Below are 22,918 nucleotides of genomic sequence, written 5' to 3'. Positions count from 1 at the left end.
ACACACACACACACGTGTGTGTGTGCGCAGAGAGAGAAACATTAACATACTGTAAAATCAAAGCGGTAATTAAATATCTGGAATCCACAGCAAGCGTGTGAGGTTTGCTAATAATAAGTAATGCCTTGATAGTCGAGCCTTCAGTTTATTTGTCTGGTATGAGGTATGAGGGCGAGGGACAGAGCAATGTCACTGCCAGGAAGTGAGCTGTCACTGTCGTAGTTAACACACTGCGTGTGTGCGTGTGTGTGCGATATGGAGAAGGATGGGAAAAAAAAGTGTTTAGGACCAGTTCCTAAAATGGCTTTGTCCTGTCTGACCCTTGTGATGCTATCGGCGCACACGTCTGTGATACCCTCAAACAGCTTATGTCTGTCATGCACTCCCTCCCCACGCACGCAAACTCACGTGCATGCACAATTAGGAGCAGGAGGCCCTTTCAGTCAACCAGGGGGCCATGCAGGCTGCTGTCCAAATTAAGAAAGCGAGAGACCGCCCCCCATTACCATTCCACAACACACACACAATTGGAGAGGAGAGAAGAGAGCAGGCGAAGGGCAGAGTGTAGAGCTGGTGTTCTGCTTTCAGACACCATATCCGACTGAGCTTTTGTCCGGGAGGTGAAATGACCGGATCCATGTTTTTAAACAGTTAAGCAAGACTGAGGCTGATCATGGTGGTTTGCAGTGACGCTGTAAGTGAATGTCGTCTTGTGTGTCCCCGTGAATAACAGTGCTCTGATGTCTCGTGTGGCATTAACAAGGGTTGCATGCTGAATTGTGAATAACCATTCAATATTGGACTAATGAGTTTCAGATGGTGTGTGAAACCCATTTTTCAAACCCGAGTCATGGCTAATAAATTGTAATGGTCCTGTAATCCTAACATCTAGCAGTAATCGTGGACATTATTTTTTGACACGGTTGCACACACCGAACGTACACACTGCACAATACTTGCACTGACTGTGTTGTCCGATTCCTTCCTCAGCAGGAGGACGAGATGAAGAGGAAGAAGGTGGTGCACATAGCCCAGGAGATCATGAGTTCTGAGAAAGTGTGAGTGTTTTAGCAATGTATAGCACTAAGCTAGCCCCCACCATGCGTGCATGTGCGCCATAATAATAGTCAAGACATTCGTTTTATTTTGGACTGTGACTGACACACGTATACCTCTGCCTTCTCAAACAGGTTTGTGGATGTCCTGAAGCTGCTTCACATAGTAAGTGTCTGAAGTTCTAAAGTTCTAAACCATCGGTTGTAAACGGCATATTCTTTTCTCCTGAACGAACAGTTTTGTTTTTGTTTTGGCAGATTTGTTTTTGGCTTTTGTGCCTTTATTGATAGTTGCAGTGAAGACAGACAGGAAAGAGGGAGAGAGAGAGAGAAGGGGAGAGACATGCAGCAAAGGTTGTCATGAACGGGACCAGAGCCTATATGTGGCATGCGCCTGGACCACTAGGCCAGCGGGCGCCCCTGGTGTGGTTGTTTTAATTAAAGTTTGATCACTTGGGGTTTGTTCTACAGACCTAACAAAGTTTGTTTGTTTGTCTTATACTCCCCCTGGCACTTCGCTTGTATTGAACAGCGATCAAAGTGCTGGATGGAGATAAATGAATGAGCAGTTGGGTTGTGTGGGCTCTCTCCTGAAGAGCTTTCTAAGGAGTTGAGTAATGGTGTTGATCTTTAAACATGCTGTGCTGGACGGTACTGTAGTTTCCTGGGTCCATTCTGGTCAGGTAGCCAGCCCATACACTGACACGAAAGAGCGTATTCAGGGCGGAGTCACCACCCCCAGGGTAAGTTGTGATTTGCTCTCGTTCACTGCAATGCAATTTGCGGCATTTCCAAAACAATATTGCGCAGAGTAGCGATTATCAAACGTATTTGCAATGCCATACATTGAAAGATCTGTTGCCCGTGGACAAGGCACGCTACCTCCACAAGTTAGATATTATCGGCATAGATGTTTGTCCGTATGTGATTAAGGATTGGAAAAAGTTGCATTGGCAGCCATATAAAATTCTGCCCAGGGTAAAAAAACGGATGTGACGTTTTTGGGCGTTCCTGTCTTGTTTCGTGTCAGTGTATGGTTGCAACTAAGTCTTTTGATCTATCACATCATTCCATTAATTAGTAGACAGGGACACTGACAGAAGGTCACTTTTGACGGTGCACACACGTGCGTGCGCGTAATCTTCGTATGCATCCATGCAATTGCGATGGAGAAGCTGTGTGTATATGCGGCAGACGGGAGTATATCAGTTTTGCCTCCCCAGCTCATAACAGTTGATAGTTAAGTCTTGGCTTTGTTCTGGGGAGGTGAGCTGTGCAGCCAGGTTACCTGGTGAACTCTTAGCTGGCAGTCTGTGATGCCTGGATACTGTCGGGGTCTTGTACCGAGTTGATGAGTTTTTGTTAATACTTAGCCGTTTTCTTTTTCAGCTTAAATCCATGTTGTGAAATTGATTCGTAAATATTTGAACCAGCAATTACTTATAGCATTATACTAGCGTTGATTTCAGTTAACAAAGATATGGGTGGCACAGTGGCTCACAGCAAGAACGTCCTGGATTCGAACCCGTCTTGGGTATTGTCTCGGTCAGCATTTATATAATTACACATACCGGTATACATATTCTCCCCATGTTGCCTCGCCCAGATTGCCTCCCATGCGAATGCATGCATATATTGGAGATGTACTCCTGCCGGGGCACTGGTGGCTTTAGATCTAGAACTAGGGCCTGCAGACACATTTCTTCACGGGTAACTATTAAATAAATGATAACTCGACTTAATAAAGTTGAGCTTAACACCAGAGTTGGTGTTCCAAAGTTTCCCTGTGACATTCAAAAATATGCCATGGCCTAGCTTCTTGTCTGAGTCTTTGGCATACTTGGCTGCTGTGTCGCAAGACAAATTTCAGTGTGAACTGACAATAAAGTACTATATCATATCATATCATATCTTTATTTACTTATGTGTGGTCTGTGCCGGTGTAACTGCTGAGAGCAAATCGCTGGTGTCCTTCCTTATTATATATTACATGATTATATCACACCAGTGGATTAATTGTCATATCTGGGAATACCTCCTACAGAGTGAGTGTCTCCACTGGGGAATCTCAGGTGGAGAGAGTTTGTCCAAAGCATGCCAAGCAGGCCAGGGCTCCACCTGTCCGTCCGTCTGTCTGTCTCTGATGTGGCTTTAGTGCAGCGAGCGCAGGATTAGCTTAAAACGCTGGTGGGAGAGGCAGAGACGTCCTATGAAAGAAAGAGAGGGGGTCAGATGACATTCTTCTCTCCGTGGCTGGCGCTGGACACATGGCAGCTGCTTCCTCAGGCCACTGAGTGGACCCTAGACATACACAACATGCCTTAGCTAATCCTGTGTGTGTGTGTGTGGTGGGTGGTGGAAAAGTGTGTGCACGATTTGTGTGTGCTTGTCAGTCACTAGGTATTATTATTTTTGATTAATGTTCCACTGATAGAATTGCTTTTGACAATAGTCTTTTATTGTCCACTGTGTCCACATTTGAGAACGTTTGTGTACTTTATTCAAGTAGATTGAGACCTCCGCCCTCCTTTGTCATTTGTTGCTGTTTTCATACGTGTGTGTGTGTGTGTGTGTGTGTGTGTGTGTGTGTGTGTGTGTGTGTGTGTGTGTGTGTGTGTGTGTGTGTCGCGTGCGAGCGAGCGTGCACGCGCACACGGGTGGCCTTCCCGATCGCTTGCATTTGTGTTTGTGAAACAGTCGTCATTTAAACGAGTTGCCGACAGTTTGGTTTGACTTTATACTTGGTTGAAATTGTGGTAATATATAAACAAAACACAGACTGTCTGCCTTGAGTGCACATGTTTGAGAGGGCTTTGGTGCTGTGTGTTTATGCCTGTATGGGGTTTGAGAGTGAGTGTACGTAGGCTAAGACAGTTGGATCCTGCCTCCTTTCTCTACTTCCTTCCAGGTGGATGTGTGTGTTGGCACACAGGGCAGTGTGAGAGCGCTGCCGCTGACTCAGCTGTGTGTGTGTGTGTGTGTGTGTGTGTGTGTGTGTGTGTGTGTGTGTGTGTGTGTTAGTGTTGCGAGGTAGCAGAGAGTTGGGAGGCATGTTTATGAGGTGATAAGCAGGTGTTCCTGTTCTGTCATGTGTCAGCGCACCCTGCCCAGTTGTGTGTGTGTGTGCGTGTGTGTGTGTGTGCGCGCGTGCGTGCGCGCTCGCCTGTGGGATGGACGTGTCTCTATGTTGTATCATGTGTATATAGGCTGCAGTTAAAAGAAATATAGATAGTAGATCATTTAATAACATAATTGATTCACCATAATATATCCCTATTTTTGGCACGTGATGTCATCAGTGTATTCAAAACAAGTCAGAACATTTCAAAAATAGTTAGAGTAATCTACAAGCTAACACCGCACTGCGATGTGATGGGTTGTGAGCTTGTAGATCTACTATCTTCACTAGTTTTGCATGACACAGTCGTGCGACGATTCAAAGTATAACATAACGCTTAAGTGGTTAACCGATTCATCGATTAATTGAGAAGGTAATCGATAGAATAATCACTAAGATAATAATAGATAGTTGTTGTTTTTTTAAGATTAGTTTTTGGCTTTTTGCCTTTATTGAAAGTGAAGACTGACAGGAAAGGAGGGAAGAGAGACATGCAGCAAATGTCGTCATGAGCGGGACTCGAACACGCAACACGCTTTCAGGACCACTTGGCCAGTGGGCGCCCCAAAATAATAGATAGTTGCTGGCTGTATGTCTATGTTTCTGTTCCTCATTAGATCCCCCACCCATACTCCTGCAATTTGTTATTCTGACACCTTCAACAACTCTGTGTCCCTGCTGCAGGATTTCCGGGATGCGGTTGCCAAGGCGACTCGTCAGAACGGGAAGCCGGTGGTGGAGGAGCGTGTTCTGAGCCAGATCCTCTACTACCTGCCTCAGCTCTACCAGCTGAACCGAGATCTGTTGAGGGAGCTGGAGGAGAGAGTGGCTCATTGGTATGTGCTATACTTTACCTGAGGAGTGGCCGATTCCAAAAATGTGTTCTAAATCCTCTAAAGCTGTTTTTCTGAAAAACCTACGTTTCTGTGACTCAGTGGTGCTCAAACGTTTTCACGTCAAGGACCACCCAAAAGTATATGTATTTGGGCCGTGAACAAAATATTTTGTTCCAGGGAGGGAAAGATTTTAGTTCAAAATGTTTTGCACACATTTTCACACAAATAGTCAAAGTATGAAATTATGGTTTGACACTAAAATTCTGGACCAGGCATGCGCGCTGGGTCATTTGGTCATTATGAAAGTCAGATGTGAAAAAAATTATAATAATGTTCGAGCGATCAAAATAAGCGATTTAGCCTAAGACCCCACACGCACGCACTGTGGGAGCTGTGCTCTGGATGTTTTTGAGGGGTGCTAGCCCCTCCTATGTTGAGGGTGCGTGTGAACACAGACATTGTCCTAACACAAACATTGAATGCCATTGACAATGAATGGCCAGTTTTGAGCGTTTGTGTAAACACAAACATCACGTAAACACAAACATTGAAGACGATGGTGAGGACGTAAATTGTGATTGTCCGGAATGTGATGATGTGTGATGATAAGAGCGCCCCTCACTTCACACAGGTGTGATTTTTATGTGCTTTTTTCACCTGTACCACTCGTTATTTGATATAATAATAGATTACAGTAAGAAAACGGCTAACCAGAATTCTCCTTTTAAAGGTTTCATGACATTAAATTTCATTTATTTGTATTATTCGTTTTTCCTTTATTTTTTTTATTTTTATGACCTCAATTACTCCCAAAAAACCTGAACTTTGAACATTCAGTGGATTTTTGGTGGTCTGGAGTTTTCTCTTTTGAGCTGCAATGAAAACATTCAAAACAGTGAAAACAGTGTCATCTGCCGGCAAATCCCATTGACATATATGGGATTTGCAGGCTGTGACATCACCATAGACATCACAAACAGCAGGAAAATCTATTTTCCTACACGTTCGTTCAAAATGGAGACGTGAAATTATAAAACGCTCCTCTCTCCTCCATCTGCTTCACAGGAGCGATCACCAGAGACTGTCGGACATTTTCGTCCAGAAGGGACCTTATCTGAAGATGTACTCCACCTACATTCGCCAGTTTGACAACAACGTGGCCCTGTTGGACGAGCAGTGCAGAAAGAACCCCGGCTTCTCTGCTGTCGTCCGAGAATTCGAGGTAAGTGGTGCAGTAGGCATGCTTGCATTTGTGCATTGGTGAAAGTCGTCATTTAAACGAGTTGCAGACAGTTTGGTTTTTCGTTATACTTGGTTGAAATTGTGGTTGTTAATATATAAACACAGACTGTCTGCCTCGAGTGCACGCGTTTGAGAGGGCTTTGGTGCTGTGTGTGTGTGTGTGTGTGTGTGTGTGTGTGTGTGTGTGTGTGTGTGTGGTTGCATGACTGTGTGAATGATGGCTTTGTTTTTTTTTTGTCTCAGATGAGTCCAAGATGTGCCAGCTTGGCTCTGAAGCACTACCTGCTGAAACCAGTCCAGAGGATCCCACAGTATCAGCTGCTACTTACAGGTAACACACACACATACACACACACACACACACACACACACACACACTGCTGTCTCTTTATTTTCCTGTCCCTGTGCCTGTCTCTCCTACCAATGCACACTACGGGTCAGAGTTGATTGAATCATGCCACTGTTTATTGGCAGCGCGTGGATGCAAGCTCAGCACAAGTGTGGTTGTTCCATTTTGGCCTAGATACCGTTTGTCAGTAATCCGCTGACACCTAGTGGACAAACGTGGTAACATAGACCTGTGGAATGCCATTATCTTTCCTAAAGGTCACATTGTAGTGATTGTATATGAACACACAAGTAACACATGATTTCAGCTACCATAGTAAGAGCACCCCCCCCCCCTCCGCCCTCCCCTTAACAGATTATCTGAAGAACCTGCCTGAGGACTCTGAAGATTATAAGGACACACAGGGTAAGACATTGGCATGTTAATTACCTTATACTGAACATGAAGAGAAATCACACGCGGTGGCTAATATTTAATTCTTATCCATGCAGCCGCTCTGGGCATAGTGAAGGAAGTGGCCAACCATGCTAACGATATCATGAAACAAGGGGTAAGAGATAAACACCTTATTTTTTTTCTCCGAGCATCACAATAAAAAAGAAAATACATCTACTGTAGGCTCATGTTTCTTTCTCCTCATATTGTTTCAGGATAACTTTCAAAAGCTGATGCACATTCAATACAGTCTGAACGGCCACCACGAGATTGTTCAGCCAGGCAGGGTGGGTAGCATCTCCATGAATTATCACTTTATTTCAGACCTGAACAAGTCCATTTGAACCAAAAAGCCCCCTAAACCTGCTGTACCGTAATCTCTCTTACTTCTCCACGTACTCTTCTAGGTGTTCCTGAAGGAAGGCACACTGATGAAGCTGTCCAGGAAAGTCATGCAGCCACGGATGTTCTTCCTGGTGAGTGATGATGACACCTGCTCTGACAGCAGCTTGTAGGCTGCGGTTAGTTCAACAAGCAAGCTGACGCACTTGGAAACTCATTTTCACTGAGAGGCGAGCGAGCAATCTGACAGGCCGAACAACAAGCGGGCGGCGCCGTACCGTGACATAATAACATTTGTGCTCGTACCACGCATGCTCACCCACACACACAAGCTCTGAATTGAGTCCTATATTGTGCTATAGTGAAGATTTTCATCTTACACAAACATTAAAATCCCATTGACAATGAATGGAGCCCCTCACTTCACAGTTCACACGGGTGTGATTTGTCTATGAGCCAGTAGCTACACAACTCAACTCTTCTGGCTTACTAATTGAAATAATTTAAGCGGTATAATATACACATATTTGATGTGTTTTGCTATAGCTAATAAAGAAAGCGGTTTTACCAACAGGGGTAGAGTAGGCTTAATGGAGTTTTTTTAGCAAGGCATTTCAGTTTTGTATGATGTCTCACGTGACATGTCACCATGTCAAAGCAGTGAACACTGGCGGTCTCTGATACACCGCCGCTGTGTAACCTACTGTACGTCCAGTGCACGGCGTACAGATGCATGTCAGCCTCTCGTCCGTCTTAGCAAGCCAGTCCACAGATTCCATGTTCATAACATGAGCGAAAGACAGTGTAGGGGGCGTAGATGGCCAAGTGGTTAAAGGGATAGTTTAGATTTTTTTAACTTAAGTTGTATGAAATACTTGCCATTAATATAGTGGTTGCAACTGTATTAATTGATTGCCCGAGTCCCGTGGTGGGAGTTCTGCTCTGGTTTTGGTCAATATTAAGTAGTTCCGGTCATTTTGTGGAGGGCACAGGGGCCACGCAGTAAAAGTAAATTTATCCACAAAGCGAACGTAATTTGTATTGTTGACCTATTTCTAAAATATTAGCGCGACTTTCGTTCCACTTTGACCTTTGAACTTTAAACTATTTTTTGGGCGTAGTGATATGGACACAAAAAACATAGTTCTGTGTGATAGAGGGGTAAAGAAATAACGAAAGTTGCACTAATATTTTGCATGTACCACTACCACATGAGCTTTGATGCCTGAAAGCGTGTCGGATATGCTGAAGTAAACTGCCTGACTTTCTCCCTGTTTCCTGTCTCTCTAATACTGTCCCATCGAATATAGGCCCCCAAATATATCTTAAAAAAACAAAAAACAGAGGAGTCTGATCTTGTGCACAGAATGTTGTCAGCGATTGTCTGTCTGTATTCACATGAGAAGCGCAGTGCGACCCCGTGGATCCAAGCAAGGGCGTCAGCGTTGTGTCTCTCCCCCTGTTAACCCATTTTGGGCGGGAACCCCTTTTGGTGTTAGCATTATGTTATGCTTTAGCTATTGAAAAATAGCAGATCTACAAGTTCATAGCACGGCCGCGCTATGAGCTTATTTTTGAAAAATCGTGAAAATGTGGCGCAAAATCTTTGAATACGGTATACAGTATATTCTTTCAGAGTGAACATTAATAGCTCAAATATTTGCTTCTGAGGGGTTCCTGGAACAACATATTTTCAGATGGGGGTCCACAGTCAAATACAGATCATTTTGGGGGTCCTTGACATGAAAAAGGTTGAGCACCACTGACATAGAAACATAGGTTTTAAAAAAACTGTCAGGTTTAGAAGACATTTGTAGAATCGTCCTCAGGCCTAAATGGGTTAAAGCTGCTATAAGCAATAATATGTCAACATTTTAATGACTTTGTTTTGGTATTCAGGTAGAATGCTTCCCAAAAATAATTGTCTCTGTAACACACATCTAGGGGCCACAATCTGCATTCAAATATTTTCCTAGAAGCTTTGTCATCTTCTAGGAACATCTTTGAATGCAGATTTTGGGCCCAGAGACAACTTTTTGTGCAGAATTTTTAAAAATCACACTCGTGTGAAGTGTGGGGCGCTCTTATCATACAAGGGTCTCATTACACATCACATTCCGTGCTCAACCAATCAAATCATCACATTCCGTGCTACACACACGGCTCATGCACACAAACACACAAAGCTGTGCATGGGAGGGCTGGTGCCCCTCAAAGATGGAAAGCACAGCAACACACAGCGTTGACTGCACTGGTTTAATTTAACATCGGTATTGGAACCCTAGTTTCAACGTGGTAACATTTCCGTTGTCTTTGTTCTCCCCCAGTTTAATGATGCACTCATGTACACCACTCCGGTGCAGTCTGGCCAGTATAAACTCAACAGCATGCTGTCATTGGCTGGGATGAAGGTGAGTGGGATCATCACGTGAATTGTAAAACACCACAAACCATGTGCTGATCGAGCAGCCATTGATAAAACGGAGTGGTCGTCGATAAACTGAGTCGCTGTGTTCGATGCGTTGCAGGTGAGCAAACCCAGCCAGGAGGCCTATCAGAATGAGATAAACATCGAGAGCGTTGAGCGTTCTTTTATCTTGTCAGCCAGGTCAGTATACCTAGCTTTAGCAACGGACAACCACATGCACACGTATGGAATTCTGCACAATATGAGCTATTAACTGTGTGTGAAGCTTATTATTTGATTCAGGCTGGCTGCTATTGGGTGTCTGTGTGTTCTAATTGTTTACGATGTTTGCAGCTCTGCCACAGAGAGAGATGAGTGGCTGGAGGCCATCGCCAAGGCCATAGACGACTACACGAAGAAGAAGATAACTTTTATATCAAGTCGTAGTCAGGAGGAGGTAAGAATTATACCCTTTTTATGTCTTTAGCTGTATAAGTGCTCCAACCTATTGATGTACTGTATTTCATTTGCCTAGTTGTTTTTAAAGCCAATGTCTTTATATAAAGATCTTCTGTTCTGGCAATGATGCTGTCGTTTTGCACCTTTTTCCTCACTCTCAACTTAGCCTGATGGTCTTGTGGACAGCGGCGCACCATTGGGATCGAAGGCTCCGATCTGGATCCCAGACCTGAGGGCCACCATGTGCATGATCTGCACCTGTGAATTCACTCTAACCTGGAGGAGACATCACTGTCGTGCCTGTGGCAAGGTCCTTTTAACACTTTCACAGATGTTCTCAGTGCATTAACACCATGCCATGTAGCCCTGATCTCACCATAGCTGTGTCTATGTGGTAGGTGGTGTGTCAGGCGTGTTCGTCCAATAAGTACTATCTGGAGTACCTCAAGAACCAGCCAGCCCGTGTGTGTGACCACTGTTTTTCCAAGCTACAGGAGAACAGTAAGTCCCCCAGTGTGATATCTGTTATATCACTTGAGTCAAGAAATAAATATTTTGTATAATGTTGTTCACTTTTACGTGAAGAAGATTGTGTATCAGAATATCATTTATGGCGCTAAATTACTTGTGGGTTTTTTTTCCAGGCGACCGCTGTGCCTCAACATCAGTTTCACCTATTGGGAAATCAGGAGCCTTTTCATTTTCAAGGAAACACAAGAAGATTCCTGCTGCGCTGAAAGAGGTGGGGAGCATTAGATGACATTGTTAGTGATCTCAGTTTTCAACTGCAGGACTGGAGCGATTTTTACAGTGGGAGGATTTGGGGACAAATAAACAGGTTAATATGCTCAAGAGCAGAGTGTTGTCCACTCAACCCTCAGGCTCAGCCCTGTCCCAACTCATCACATCACATTACCGTTTCTTCCCTTCTAACTAAAGAACCACTTCAGCTAGCAGGTACATCTGATGCGGTTGTTTTGACATGTTATTTCACCCATGATCCTCATCAGGTGTCCGCCAACACAGAGAACTCCTCCATGAGTGGCTACTTGAACAGGTCTAAAGGCAACAAGAAGCAGTGGAAGAGGCTGTGGTTCGTCATCAAGAATAAAGTCCTGTACACCTACGCCGCCAGCGAGGTATCACGCTCCCACAATGTTGCACCCAAATCCTTTTCACTCAAAGCTGTTACGTTCAAGTATTTGAATTGGTCTTTCCCATTGACAATGAATGGAGAATTTTACATCATAGTGTCTGAGCAAATCGGCTATTTTTGTCTTACACAAACATTAAATTTTTATTGACAATGAATGGAGAATTTTACGTCATAGTGTCTGAGCAAATCCGCTTAGTGTCTATTTTTGTCTTACACAAACATTAAATTCCCTTTGACAATGAATGGAGAATTATATGTCATAGTGTCTGAGCAAATAAGCAATAAGCATAGTGACTATTTTACGTCATGATGATGTACGATGATAAAGAGTGCCCCTCACTTCACACGGGTGTGATTGTTTTTTTTCAGGATGTCGCGGCGCTGGAGAGTCAGCCACTGTTGGGTTTCTTCCTGAGAGAAGAGAAGTATGGACCCGCTCAGAAGCTGCAGTTCAAACTGTACCACAAAAACACCCTGTTCTACATGTTTAAGGCAGATGACATCCCCACTGCACAGAGGTATTACAATCTGTACTCTCTACTCTCTAGTGTTGTATAAACCTACTCGGGAACGATGCATGTCACCAATGTCGGTAATACTCGCCCACCGCTTTACTTGATGTAGTCATTGTAACGTTGTAACGTAACGTAACATTGTCTTGACACGTTGCCACTTACGTTGGCAAGCCAGTTAGTGAAGCTGACAGGACTTGCTATTTAATTCAATGAGAATAGTGGCCCGGACGTCTGCCGTGGACGTCCAGGCACCTAGGCTGTTAATCCAGTCTGACAGCGTGTCGAGGGTTCGAATCCCGATCCCTGACGACCTTTGCTGCCCATCACTCCCCATCTCTGAGCCCCAAAAATATCTAAGAAAAAAAGAAAAAAATCCTGTTTACAAGTTCTTACAGGTGTTGGCAAAGTGTGCTATTTATGAACATTTACTTAATTTTGAAGTTGCTTCCATTTGATGTATTTTTTGTAACCGTGGCTCTCTGTTATTTCTTCAGATGGATTGAAGCCTTCCAGGAGGCTATGATTCTTGAACAATAATCCCCGTATCAGTTGCAGTGAAGCTGCCGGTCATTATCTGGAGTCAGTTGTTTGTAGACTCATGACCCCTGGTCACAGATCAAAGGTCAACAGCTCAGGAAAGACTCCAGATGGTCCGTCTACCCTACAAACATATCCGTTTGCCCTGTCAAAATTACATTGATGTCAGGATCATACTGTTTTCCTCAGAGGAACAATGGATTGGTTGTGCTGTTTGAGACATATTTCTATCTGCAAGGCCCCGGTGGATAAGGCCACTAATGCTCTGTGGAGTGGAGTTTATGAACCAATGGGGGATTTCTTGCCCTCATTATGGTGGATCTGCAGATTTGTGTGTTTCAGTGAGACTGTTCTGTATTTCAGATGCAAGTCAAAGGTCAAGTCCAGAAGCATGTGTGTGGAAGTGTCACTGCGTAAAGATGTCGGGATCATTTAAAGCTGCAATCAGTATGTTTTTTTTATGTCCTCTCTAAATAGTAGGCCTATTCAAATAAGTTCGGGATTGCAGCTTTAAAGTAACTGGAAACCCGAGAATATCTGGGACATAGAAATGTAATTAATCTGAGAATGAATGAAGGAATCACATTTGTGCAAAACAATCATGTCATGGTAACTGCCCAAGCTAGATCATTCTATCAGTACATTCAAGTATTAGCATATTAATACTTCCATTGTTCATTTGTTTTGCTTCTCTTTTTCCCCAAGATGAAAACCAAATTTGCAACCTTGTAAAATATAATTCAAAATGACGAGATGTTTTGTCTGAACTAATGAAAGTATCTTTTTATGTGTTGAGCGATATATCAAGGTTGTGTTTTTGTTTTTACTGTGAAAAACAGACTTCTGCAAAGACCGAGGAAGTAGATTATAGTCTGGAGGTTTATATCTCTGAATGAGACATTTGTTCATATATACAGTATTTTTAAAAATGTAGGATCGATTGACATGACACACAAATCATGGCTAAAACAATATACTGGAGAAAACTGGAAATGTCAGAAATGTAGTTATTTAACTACAGGTATTTTTGCTTGCTTTAGCCACATAAGAAGTGGCCCATTGGTAATACTGTGTATATGCAATTGGAAGAGCAACATTCAACCCTTTTTTGTCAAAGCCGAGAGCTAATATTTATATGGAATTGTATAATACTTTTGAATATGGAGGAGTAGTTTTATTTTATTTGATACAGCGGTTTTAAAAGCACAGGTTGCCACTTCTTTTGTAACTGCAGCATAGACTTTTTTTATCAAGACCATTCGTTCTTTTTTAATTGTATTTAATTAGACTGAAAGTGTTTACAAAACGAGCATTTGATTTTCTGTGTAAAGTATACATGAAGTATCTATATATCTCATGAAATGTTAAAAAAAATGAAAAGGAAAAAAAAGATAATGAAAATGATAATTCGAACAGTTTTAACAGTTTTAACTCACAATGTGCCTCCAGTTATCAGATACATTTCCAAAAGTGATTGGTGCATTGATTGAAATTGTTGATTTGAATAAGGACATTTAGCTATCCAGTAAATATCCATTATAGTCCATTTCTTCAGTGTATTGCAGTTGTAGGCCTACCAATGTTGTCGCCATAGATTGCACTATCCCATTATGGCCAAGGCAAAACATCAGCTGCTAGTCTAATAAAGACTATTGGCTGCCATCTGATCTCCATAATATGGAGATATTGGCATAGGCCTATGTATGGTTTCTTTTAATCTCTTTAATTTTGGCTGGTGATTGTTGCATTAGCCTGGACAGGGCAGAATTGCTAGCCAGGGGCTAGCAGGCATGTATGAATTTGTTTTATGTGCAGTGATTGTACACTAAAAACCTCCACTCCATTTCAGAGTTATAGAGTTAGCTGTAAAGTTTTATTCTGAACTGTCAGGCAACAGTTTTTAATAAAATATTTTAAAAAGTACAATAACTTTGCCTCCTGTGTTTTATGATCTCCTCTTTGTATCGTCAATGGGTGATTTTTATATAGAGAATTGTAAAGTGAAGCTTGATTGAATAGGGGGAAGGTGTGGATCATTTGGAGGCTGCATTGACAGAACTGCATTCACTGAAAAATCTCAACATGTGGGTCGGGAGTCGGGACCACCAGGGGGGGTCCCCACACAATTTAACATTTTCCAAATAACATAAGAAAGAAGCAAAAATTGCTATTTTACAGTGATTTCTGCCTGGTTTTAGAGACAATTTGTGGTTTTAGAGACAATTAAATAGCTAAATGTTATTTGTAAAAAATAAAAGTAAAATAAATAACAAGCAATAGCCTACTATAATTATTATACTGTAACTGATATATTATTATACTATAATATTATAATAGCTAGGCTACTACAGTATAACAGACACAATACACAGACCACGGGCGGAACTGTTATTCCCATAGGTTATTCCGATACTAGGGACAGATTTAATTGGAGAACAGTCCGTCCTGATAATAGTTCCGTCGTGAAGATGGCGGAGTATGTGAATATCGTCCGAAGGGCTTTTGGGCAAATAGGAGGTCACGGTGGCGTGCGTGGCCTTCTCGTTCAGTTCTTCAGGTTAGTTTGTTGTTAAAAAAATATATATACATAATATATTAAGTGATTGGCCTGCCGGTGTGGAACAAAGTTTTGTGTCTGTCGATTTAATGAGCAAAACAGTATGCTGCCTTGCCAAGTACTTCGGAGTTCGGATTAACTGTTTACTAGCAAAACAGGATGCTTTGTGCCTTTGTCAATGTTGACTAGTATATAGTATTAAAACAATGTTTATGATTATGAGACTTCATAACATGTTTTTTTTAGATGGTTCTGGTAGAGCCTAGAGCGTCATTCTTCCTATCCTGACTTGTTTCACGAACCCCAAAGTCAAGTTGTTTGTTATATTACCATGATCTAACATTATTATCACTACGTTCACGTTGACAGGGCAAATGATATTAAGACTGGAGCATTGATTGGTGTGGATAAGTATGGAAACAAATACTTTGAGGACAAGCGCTATTTCTTTGGTAAGGACTCGCAGAAAATAGAATAACATACTTGAGGAGTTGAGGTGTGTGTGTGTGTGTGAGAGAGAGAGAGAGAGAGAGCACCGCAGCACTGCTTTTCATTTGTCTTTAGTGTTTATATCCACTGAGAGCTACTGTTTTTTATTTTGATTGATTGAAATATTTATTAACAGTTTGCAGAATTACAGTACATTCCAAGCACAAACTCATAATATAAAGATTGTTAACTGTGAGTGGACGACCCAATTAAGCATTACAATTATACTGTAATGATGTATAATTGGTGTGTATTCTGTGTTTTCAGGACGACACCGCTGGGTGCTTTACACCACTGAGATGAATGGGAAGAACACGATGTGGGAAGTGGATGGCAGCATGGTGCCTGCTGAATGGTACTTCAACTACTTTATAGAGTAACCAGAAGGCTCGTCCCAAAACACACTCGCCCCCATTTTTTGTGGACCGTTCGCCCCAGCGGTTCTTGTATTCTTGTATTTGTTTTACTGAGGTTGGGGTTAGTTAGGCATAGTTTAACTGTGGTTAGGATGAAGAATAGCTGGTTATGTTTAGGCATTGTTTTATTGAGGTTAGGTTTAGATTAGCCTCTTTCAGGACCCTCGGTTACCTTTTCTGAATTTTGGACGACGGTGCCCTAGGGTTCCTCATAGGTTATTCCACTCTCCATAGGACGCAGATGTATCTACTGTCTGTTCACGGAGTGCAGCGCGGTCGCTTGAGTGTTTGTGAGATGTTTCAAAGATGCATAAAACAGCTTTAGGAGACCACGGAAACGTGTGCGAAAGAGCACTAATCTAATAAATAATTTTTATTTTTATTTTGCTTAGCTGAACTTCTCTCTCCTCTCACTTCCTTGACTTCCTTGTTGACTTCCCATTGTACCGCCTCCCGAGCGGTGACTGGCTAGCTGCAAGTCCCTACGTTACTGCCTCTGAAACAAACCTCCACCACAGCATGTACGAGCTCCGCCAATCAGAGGCAGTAACGTAGGGACGCGCAGCTAGCCAGTCGCCACTCGGGACTGGGAAGTCAACAAAGAAGTCAAGGAAGTGAGAGGAGAGAAAATTTCAGCGAAGCAAAATTAAAAAAATACTTAACGGCAGCTTAACATGCACTCTTTCGCACACGTTTTCGTGGTCTCCTAAAGCTGTTTTAGGCATCTTAGAAACATCTCACCAACACTCAAGCGACTGCCATGCGCTCCGTGAACAGACAGTAGGTACATCTGCGTCCTATGGAGAGTGGAATAACCGATGAGGGAGTCAGGGACCCTAGGGCACTGCCGTCCAAAATTCAGAAAAGGTAACCGAGGGTCCCGAAAGGGGCTAGCTTTAGATATACTTTCCGAATAAGGTGAGGTTTAGGCACAGTTTAACTCTGCCTAAACCTAATGTTACATTTAGAAATACCTGGTGGTGCTGGTGACCGTTCCGTGGTCGCCGGGTTTTGACCCAGGGTGAGCGTGTTTTGGGGTGAGCGTTCTTGTATTCCTTTGGTCATGTACACACACACAATATAGCCAGCAGCTACATTTGATTTAGTCATGCCTTATGTAGTCAGAAAGAGAATTAGAGAGCAATACTTATATCTTAAATCACTATTAACCGCTTAAATGTACACACTTAGTTGACTATGCTATTCTTTGCGGAAAATAACAAATTTGCAAGCTCATGACATGGCATCTTGCAATGTGCTGTTGTGGTTTATAGATCACACCAGATTATGGAGGCAGAATTACAATTAACAAGTGCATTCAGGAATACAGTTAACGCATGGGAGAGTCGAGGTGTGAACCAATAATACCTGTATTATTTGTAACAGTGGAGGCCTTCCACCCTGTAAGAATTAATTATTCCCTTTGCTAAAAACATACCACTGTTAAAGTGTAAGTTAGTGGTAGAGGTCGAGAAGCTTTGGAACAACCGAACAAGGCAATTAGTGCATCTGGTTCAAACTGTAGATAGTCTTTTTTTGCTACACCAACACATTTTGAAATAAGATTCTTAAAATCATCAGAATGTTGTTTCATTCAAACCCACGTAAAAGTTATTTCTTAGGAATTATTTCAAATGTTTGTTTTTTTTAAGACGAAAAAGGTGAGACGGAGAGCGAAAAAGGTGCGACAGAGAGAAGCTCCATAAAGAAATGCAAAATTCGGCCACTCGCTCACTCACACCTCACTCCAGCATGGCGGTGTTGCAGTGAAATTGGTGACCTGCCAAAATATGTGACCACTTGTGGAATTCACACAACTTTCATGGAGCTCTTTAAAAACGTGGCCTAAATACCGCTAGGTTGAACTCTGCTAATGAACAAACCACAATAATTTACGTTCACATAATTGTTATGTGATGTCAACACGATTGTGACATATTTCATCAGGTCACCAATTTCACCATAACACCGCCATGCTGGAGTGACCGAGTGTGAGTGGACGTGATTTTGGGTATTGGAATTTGGCTCTGGACTTCTGTAGATGACTCTTTGAGATATGATTGGTTTTAATATCCCCCAGACAAAAAGCAGTGATATTGAATCAAGTTTTTTTTAAAGAATCACAATGAAATATTAATTGGAATGTTTTTAAACGAGTATTGGGAAGTGACATCCTTTTATTTGCACTCACACCGTCTACCGTCTATCATAGAGATTTTTCTCAAGTATGTCGTAAAGAGAGGTTATTCAGAAATAAAAGCTTAGGACAAACCCAACTATGTAAACTGGTCTTTGGCAATTATAAAGAGATGAGTTGGCTATATTGTAATATCCGTTACTAATCAAGCGAGCAACAAAACATCTGTCATAGCATGGCATGGTGCGCAACACAACCCAAACCTACCAAAGTGTAATTTCATACATAACAGGTATTGTCTTAGCCTAAGATTTAGACTCTCGTAGATGTATTTATCAAAGATGTCAGAATTGATAAATACATCAAAATCTTAGGCTAGTAACTATCGTCTTATATCTTATAATTGCGAGTACTATAGATATTGTGTAGTATATAAACAAGGGAAATGGAGGAGGGTATGCGCTAGGGCTGCACAATATATCGTTATCGTATCGTTATCGAGGTATGAACATGCACACTATCGGTATCTCAAAAAGGCAACAGTATCGCGATATAGACATATCGATATATCGTCCACTTCTAAAGCCAGCCCTCTGTTTTAGCCTGTGCCCCTCGGAAAATAAACCATCACTCCGTTTGTCCCTCTGTCCTGTTGTAGCCTGGCTCCAGCCCTGAATCGCTAGCCACGCCCATTAAGAAAATATGTTGCTGCACGATATATCGTATCGTATCGATATCGAGATATCTGCCATATATATCGTGATATGAATTATATCGTATCGTATCGATATCGAGATATCTGCCATATAATCGTGATATGAATTTTTGTCCATATCGTGCAGCCCTAGTATGGGCATGACATCATCATACCCGGTTACGCGGGAACACAAACTACTTTCTAGCTTTAACAGCCCGTACATACAAATGGAAAAGTCCTATCTGATTGCATTAAACAATATTACACGACGTTAAACTAACTTTTTCACTTTATGCATGCGCATACCCTCTATTCACAAAATGAATCTACGCAATAATCTTCATAATGTTTTTGTGTTACAATAAAAACTAAATGTTTTCAATAAAGTGGATCACCATGGAGAGGGTTTAAATCTGTCATGCCGGTCGTCGGTCACTCATTCCATGATGTTTCCATCAGGCATCGCTGGCTCCATTGCATGACAGATGACCCACCAACCACGCATCCCCCTGAGCCCAAGAAGTTCCTCGCAGAGATCCACCAGTTCAACGTCAGTGGCTCAGCCCAGCAGTATGTGCCGTACTCCACCACACGCAAGAAGATCCATGAATGGGTTCCTCCCAAAGCTGAAGCCCAATGACCTCACTGAGACTGTTGCATGTTATTATGACAATTAATTCCCTCACTGTAAATTATAATTATACTTGTAATCTAAATAAAATCTATACAGATGATTCTGATTGTTTACAGAGTCCATTTTGTCAAACTCCTGTGGCCACCTATTTCCTAATTCGCCAATGCATGGCATGAGGCGGATTCTTAAAAACACCTTCTAAATCCTGACCTTATTTTATTTTATAGAGTACATACTGTACACTACAGAACCCCAAAAGGCGTTCCCGTCCAGAATGGGTTAATAACTGACCGATTGATTTCTTGCTATTTTATTTGCACAACATATATTTGTTATGACTGTCACCATAGGTTCTTCTAGCCTTTGTGTTACAGCGAGCCTGAAGTTCAGGGTACAAGGTAAGTCGCGCACACACACACACACACACACACACTCAGTAGGATTATGCTGAGCTGAGACAGTTGCAACGTGTAGTATTTCACACCTAGGTGCTCTGGGTGTTTTAGTGCTGACTCCATGTCAGATGTTCAAGGCATCAGTGTGAGTGTAGTCCATAGGACCGTCCGGCTGCTGGACCAATTCAACAACAGTAGGGAGGATGACTACTCCTAAATTAGACCGACACTTTCATGTATGTGAGTTGACACTTTTGATTTCCTGATCAATGATTGATTGCAGAGCCATGTCCAAGATTGTGTTTGTCGAACATGTTTTCATGTATGTTAGCTGTTGTGTTAAGGGCCGATTCATACTCCTATTTTAGAGCTGAATAAAAGTCGGTTCGGCGCTGTAGAGCCTACAATTTGACGTCATTTGAGGTTCGGGGGGGGGGGGGTGCGGGTACTGTCCTAATGTCGGCTCTTCGGTGCTACTGAAAGTTTCTGACGAGTCGAAATCATTTCGGCACTACAGCGCCGAAACAGCGGTAAAATAGTAGTAATATATAGAGTATGAATCGGCCCTAAGTTGCTGCAGAAGGATGTTCTGTGCTGGGCTTGCACTGTTTTGCTGGAGGCACCATTGTTTTGCCTGTTGTTGCATTTTCTGAAGTGACCAAAAGGGGGCATTGTTTCCCTTTTGTGGTGCTACCCCTGTTGCATTATGATCCAAAGTCATGAAAGGACTTTGGTATTCTCTTAAAGCAGCATTTAAATATTTGCCAAACACTTTGCTTTCTAAATGGCCATCTTTATAGAAACCATTTGGGACTTAACATTGGAAAGGCTGTATATTCTTTTGTCCATACCTTTTAAAATAATGTAGTTTTAGGTTTACTGTGCTCCAATCCACATTTTTCAATTACTGTGAGTGGTAGTTTCTGTGTTGCACTGCCTTGGGCTTGTTCTATACAGTATATCACATTCGCAGTCTGATTCATTTTACAGTGCACACGGAGTGGAGATGATCTCTCTTGTGGCCCCCCTCCATTCTCTTTTTTGTTGACAATGCTATACTGTAATAGTGTCAGCCGGCTCTGCTAGTGATGTCAGCAGGGCAATAGAGACATGCAGAAGAGGGTTATCTTGGATAGGAACTCACCTCTTCTGTACAACATTCTGCTTCACTGCATCTCCTTGCCACCTGCCAACTCCTAAACCTCCTCTGACCCTCTGACTTCTCCCCTTAACATCAGTGTCTTGTGTTTCACTCTCTCTTCTCTTACCTCTCTTCTTAATCTTGAATTATTCATGGCTGGCTTCTTTTCATATATTAATAGATGACTGCGTTGCTACATGTGATTTCCAGCCCTTTTCAGAGGTATTGTGCAGTAACAATAACAGAAGCCCAATTATGCGGTGCCCTCTATGTGCAGTGCACACTCCTCATGTGCGTCTAAGCACTCCCACACAGCTCTCATTGTGGGAAGAGAGTTGATCAAATGTGCCAGATCTTAGTACAAGTACCATTGAGGAGTACCCGTGTGTGGTAATCCACATGATGTTTGTTGTGTGTGTGGGAGTAGCTCTGGTCCATAGCTCTAATGCGTTTCATTTCGCATTAGAGCTATGGACCAGAGCTAGTGTGGGAGTAGGAACACAGTTCCTGAGAGGCTGTTATCTGGCAGAGCAGAGGGACAGTGCGGTCAGAGTGCTCTGTAGAGTATTCCCTGCAGGCAGGGAGTCTGGGAAGAGATTCCTGTAGTATCCTGTCATGGACTTATTTATTCCCTTTTTCCTCCTCGCCTCCCCGTCTTTCTCAGTACCTTCTTGACACCTTACTTAATGCCCCTCTCCCCCGATTGGCCAAGGAGGTCGTAAATGATTGAGTGGTGGTGTTGCCGTGGTGTAGCGTGCCAGCCAGGGACCAGGCAGTGCTGAGGGTGGCTGATAAGGATCTGAAAGCTCAGCCCCGGGGCAGCTTCATGCCTTATAAGGCGGTACCTCCCAATTCCCCAGGCTGCAAAAGGAGGCAGAGCACTTTAAGAAAAAGTACAGAGCGGAGCAGCCGGGGAACACTGCTTAGGTCGGTCGGAAACAAGGTGGAATTATAGGATGGGATGTAAGTGTACTCAAACTCTGGACAGGGAGTTATGGTGTGGGAGCGTATGGGGGTGGGGTGTGAGTTGAGCGAGGTGGCAGCTAACACTTATCTCCACTTGCAGGAAGGGAAGCCTCTGACAACACAGCAACAGGGTTGCGCTTTCTCTGTCTCTCACACACACACACACACACACGCACAACTCTCTTAGAGGGTAGCCCCTAAACAGAGCAAGAGCGCTCCCTGACGTGGAGGAGTCTTATGAAGGTGGCTGATGACCTCAGGCTCTGAGGAAGAGGAGAGATGAGGAAGCACGTCAGCACCATTCCACTCATCCATGTGACGGAGGTAACACTTGTTTGAATACTTTATCAATGTCTGAAGCACCACTGTCTGTGTTTATTTGTGTTTGTCTAAAACAGTGCAGGTTTTCAACCCGTTTCATATCAAGGCCCATTATTTATTCAGCATTTGAGCCACGGACCACCATTTGATGACGTTTAGCCTCTCGGATCTTATCGTTGGATAAGATTTTGTCCACAATTCCATGCTGTATTGATGTTGGTACCATTAGGAGGAAGTGGAACAGGCAAATGTTGATCAAAATAACAATTCTTCTACATTCTCTAATTGTGTAGACTTCTTGTAAATGAAGTAATGCAGATGTTTAACAATAAATTGGCTCTCAAGAGTTAAAGATCTATGAGGGTCCATTCGGTTACCAACTCCCCATCATTTAGCTGGGGACCACCTGGAACCCCCTCAAAGCCCACTGGTGGTCCCTGGACCACTGGTTGAAGACCACTGGTCTAAATCATTCTGTTTATATATGCAGAAGCCCTTTTTGCTCTCTTTTTGGGGGAATGACACGAAGACATGGTTATTGCCTTGAAGAGTTACATGCAATCAGCATCATATACTTCTGCACCTTAACTTCTGCTCATGTGCAGACTTTGACCTGGTGGTCACATGTCACGAGTTGTTTATTTCGGAGAGATACGAAGAGCCACCTTTCCTGACAGTTGAGTTGCCTTACCTTTTTCTCATGCCAGGAACTGT

General features: G+C 42.7%; 3 protein-coding genes across 3 annotated transcripts in view; all 3 read left to right on the top strand.

The window, feature by feature from the left end:
* Positions 1-14,356, top strand: part of fgd6 (FYVE, RhoGEF and PH domain containing 6) — a 21,882-nt gene extending 7,526 nt beyond the window's left edge. Inside the window, exons 4-21 of the mRNA XM_083757668.1 lie at positions 991-1,058; positions 1,191-1,221; positions 4,858-5,009; positions 6,075-6,231; positions 6,495-6,582; positions 6,955-7,005; positions 7,092-7,150; positions 7,251-7,322; positions 7,443-7,511; positions 9,705-9,788; positions 9,906-9,985; positions 10,139-10,241; positions 10,410-10,553; positions 10,642-10,744; positions 10,888-10,985; positions 11,254-11,382; positions 11,769-11,917; positions 12,409-14,356. Coding sequence (XP_083613794.1) covers positions 991-1,058; positions 1,191-1,221; positions 4,858-5,009; positions 6,075-6,231; positions 6,495-6,582; positions 6,955-7,005; positions 7,092-7,150; positions 7,251-7,322; positions 7,443-7,511; positions 9,705-9,788; positions 9,906-9,985; positions 10,139-10,241; positions 10,410-10,553; positions 10,642-10,744; positions 10,888-10,985; positions 11,254-11,382; positions 11,769-11,917; positions 12,409-12,451 — 1,680 coding nt within the window. The 3' untranslated portion in view covers positions 12,452-14,356. The remainder of the gene's footprint in view (positions 1-990; positions 1,059-1,190; positions 1,222-4,857; positions 5,010-6,074; positions 6,232-6,494; positions 6,583-6,954; positions 7,006-7,091; positions 7,151-7,250; positions 7,323-7,442; positions 7,512-9,704; positions 9,789-9,905; positions 9,986-10,138; positions 10,242-10,409; positions 10,554-10,641; positions 10,745-10,887; positions 10,986-11,253; positions 11,383-11,768; positions 11,918-12,408) is intronic.
* Positions 14,357-14,878: 522 nt separating this feature from the next.
* Positions 14,879-19,482, top strand: ndufa12 (NADH:ubiquinone oxidoreductase subunit A12). The gene is made up of 4 exons (XM_083757681.1): positions 14,879-15,008; positions 15,378-15,460; positions 15,765-15,852; positions 19,207-19,482. The coding sequence occupies exons 1-4, from the start codon at positions 14,920-14,922 to the stop codon at positions 19,385-19,387; spliced, it is 441 nt and encodes a 146-aa protein (XP_083613807.1). The 5' UTR covers positions 14,879-14,919; the 3' UTR covers positions 19,388-19,482.
* A 2,442-nt stretch (positions 19,483-21,924) lies between these two features.
* tmcc3 (transmembrane and coiled-coil domain family 3) overlaps positions 21,925-22,918 on the top strand; it is a 40,822-nt gene continuing 39,828 nt past the window's right edge. Inside the window, exon 1 of the mRNA XM_083757675.1 lies at positions 21,925-22,207. Coding sequence (XP_083613801.1) covers positions 22,163-22,207 — 45 coding nt within the window. The 5' untranslated portion in view covers positions 21,925-22,162. The remainder of the gene's footprint in view (positions 22,208-22,918) is intronic.

Source organism: Protomyctophum parallelum, assembly GCF_964188405.1.
Source record: "Protomyctophum parallelum genome assembly, chromosome: 22".
Taxonomy (NCBI): Eukaryota; Metazoa; Chordata; class Actinopteri; order Myctophiformes; family Myctophidae; genus Protomyctophum; species Protomyctophum parallelum.
This window is presented reverse-complemented; position numbering and strand designations above follow the sequence as displayed.

Bases quoted from the DNA above. Each gene is read 5' to 3' on its own strand.
- ndufa12 (XM_083757681.1), top strand. From the start codon at position 14,920: ATGGCGGAGTATGTGAATATCGTCCGAAGGGCTTTTGGGCAAATAGGA. The intron at 15,461-15,764 runs GTAAGGACTCGC...CTGTGTTTTCAG, and splicing joins GGACAAGCGCTATTTCTTTG to GACGACACCGCTGGGTGCTT. The intron at 15,853-19,206 runs GTACTTCAACTA...TGTTTCCATCAG, and splicing joins AGCATGGTGCCTGCTGAATG to GCATCGCTGGCTCCATTGCA.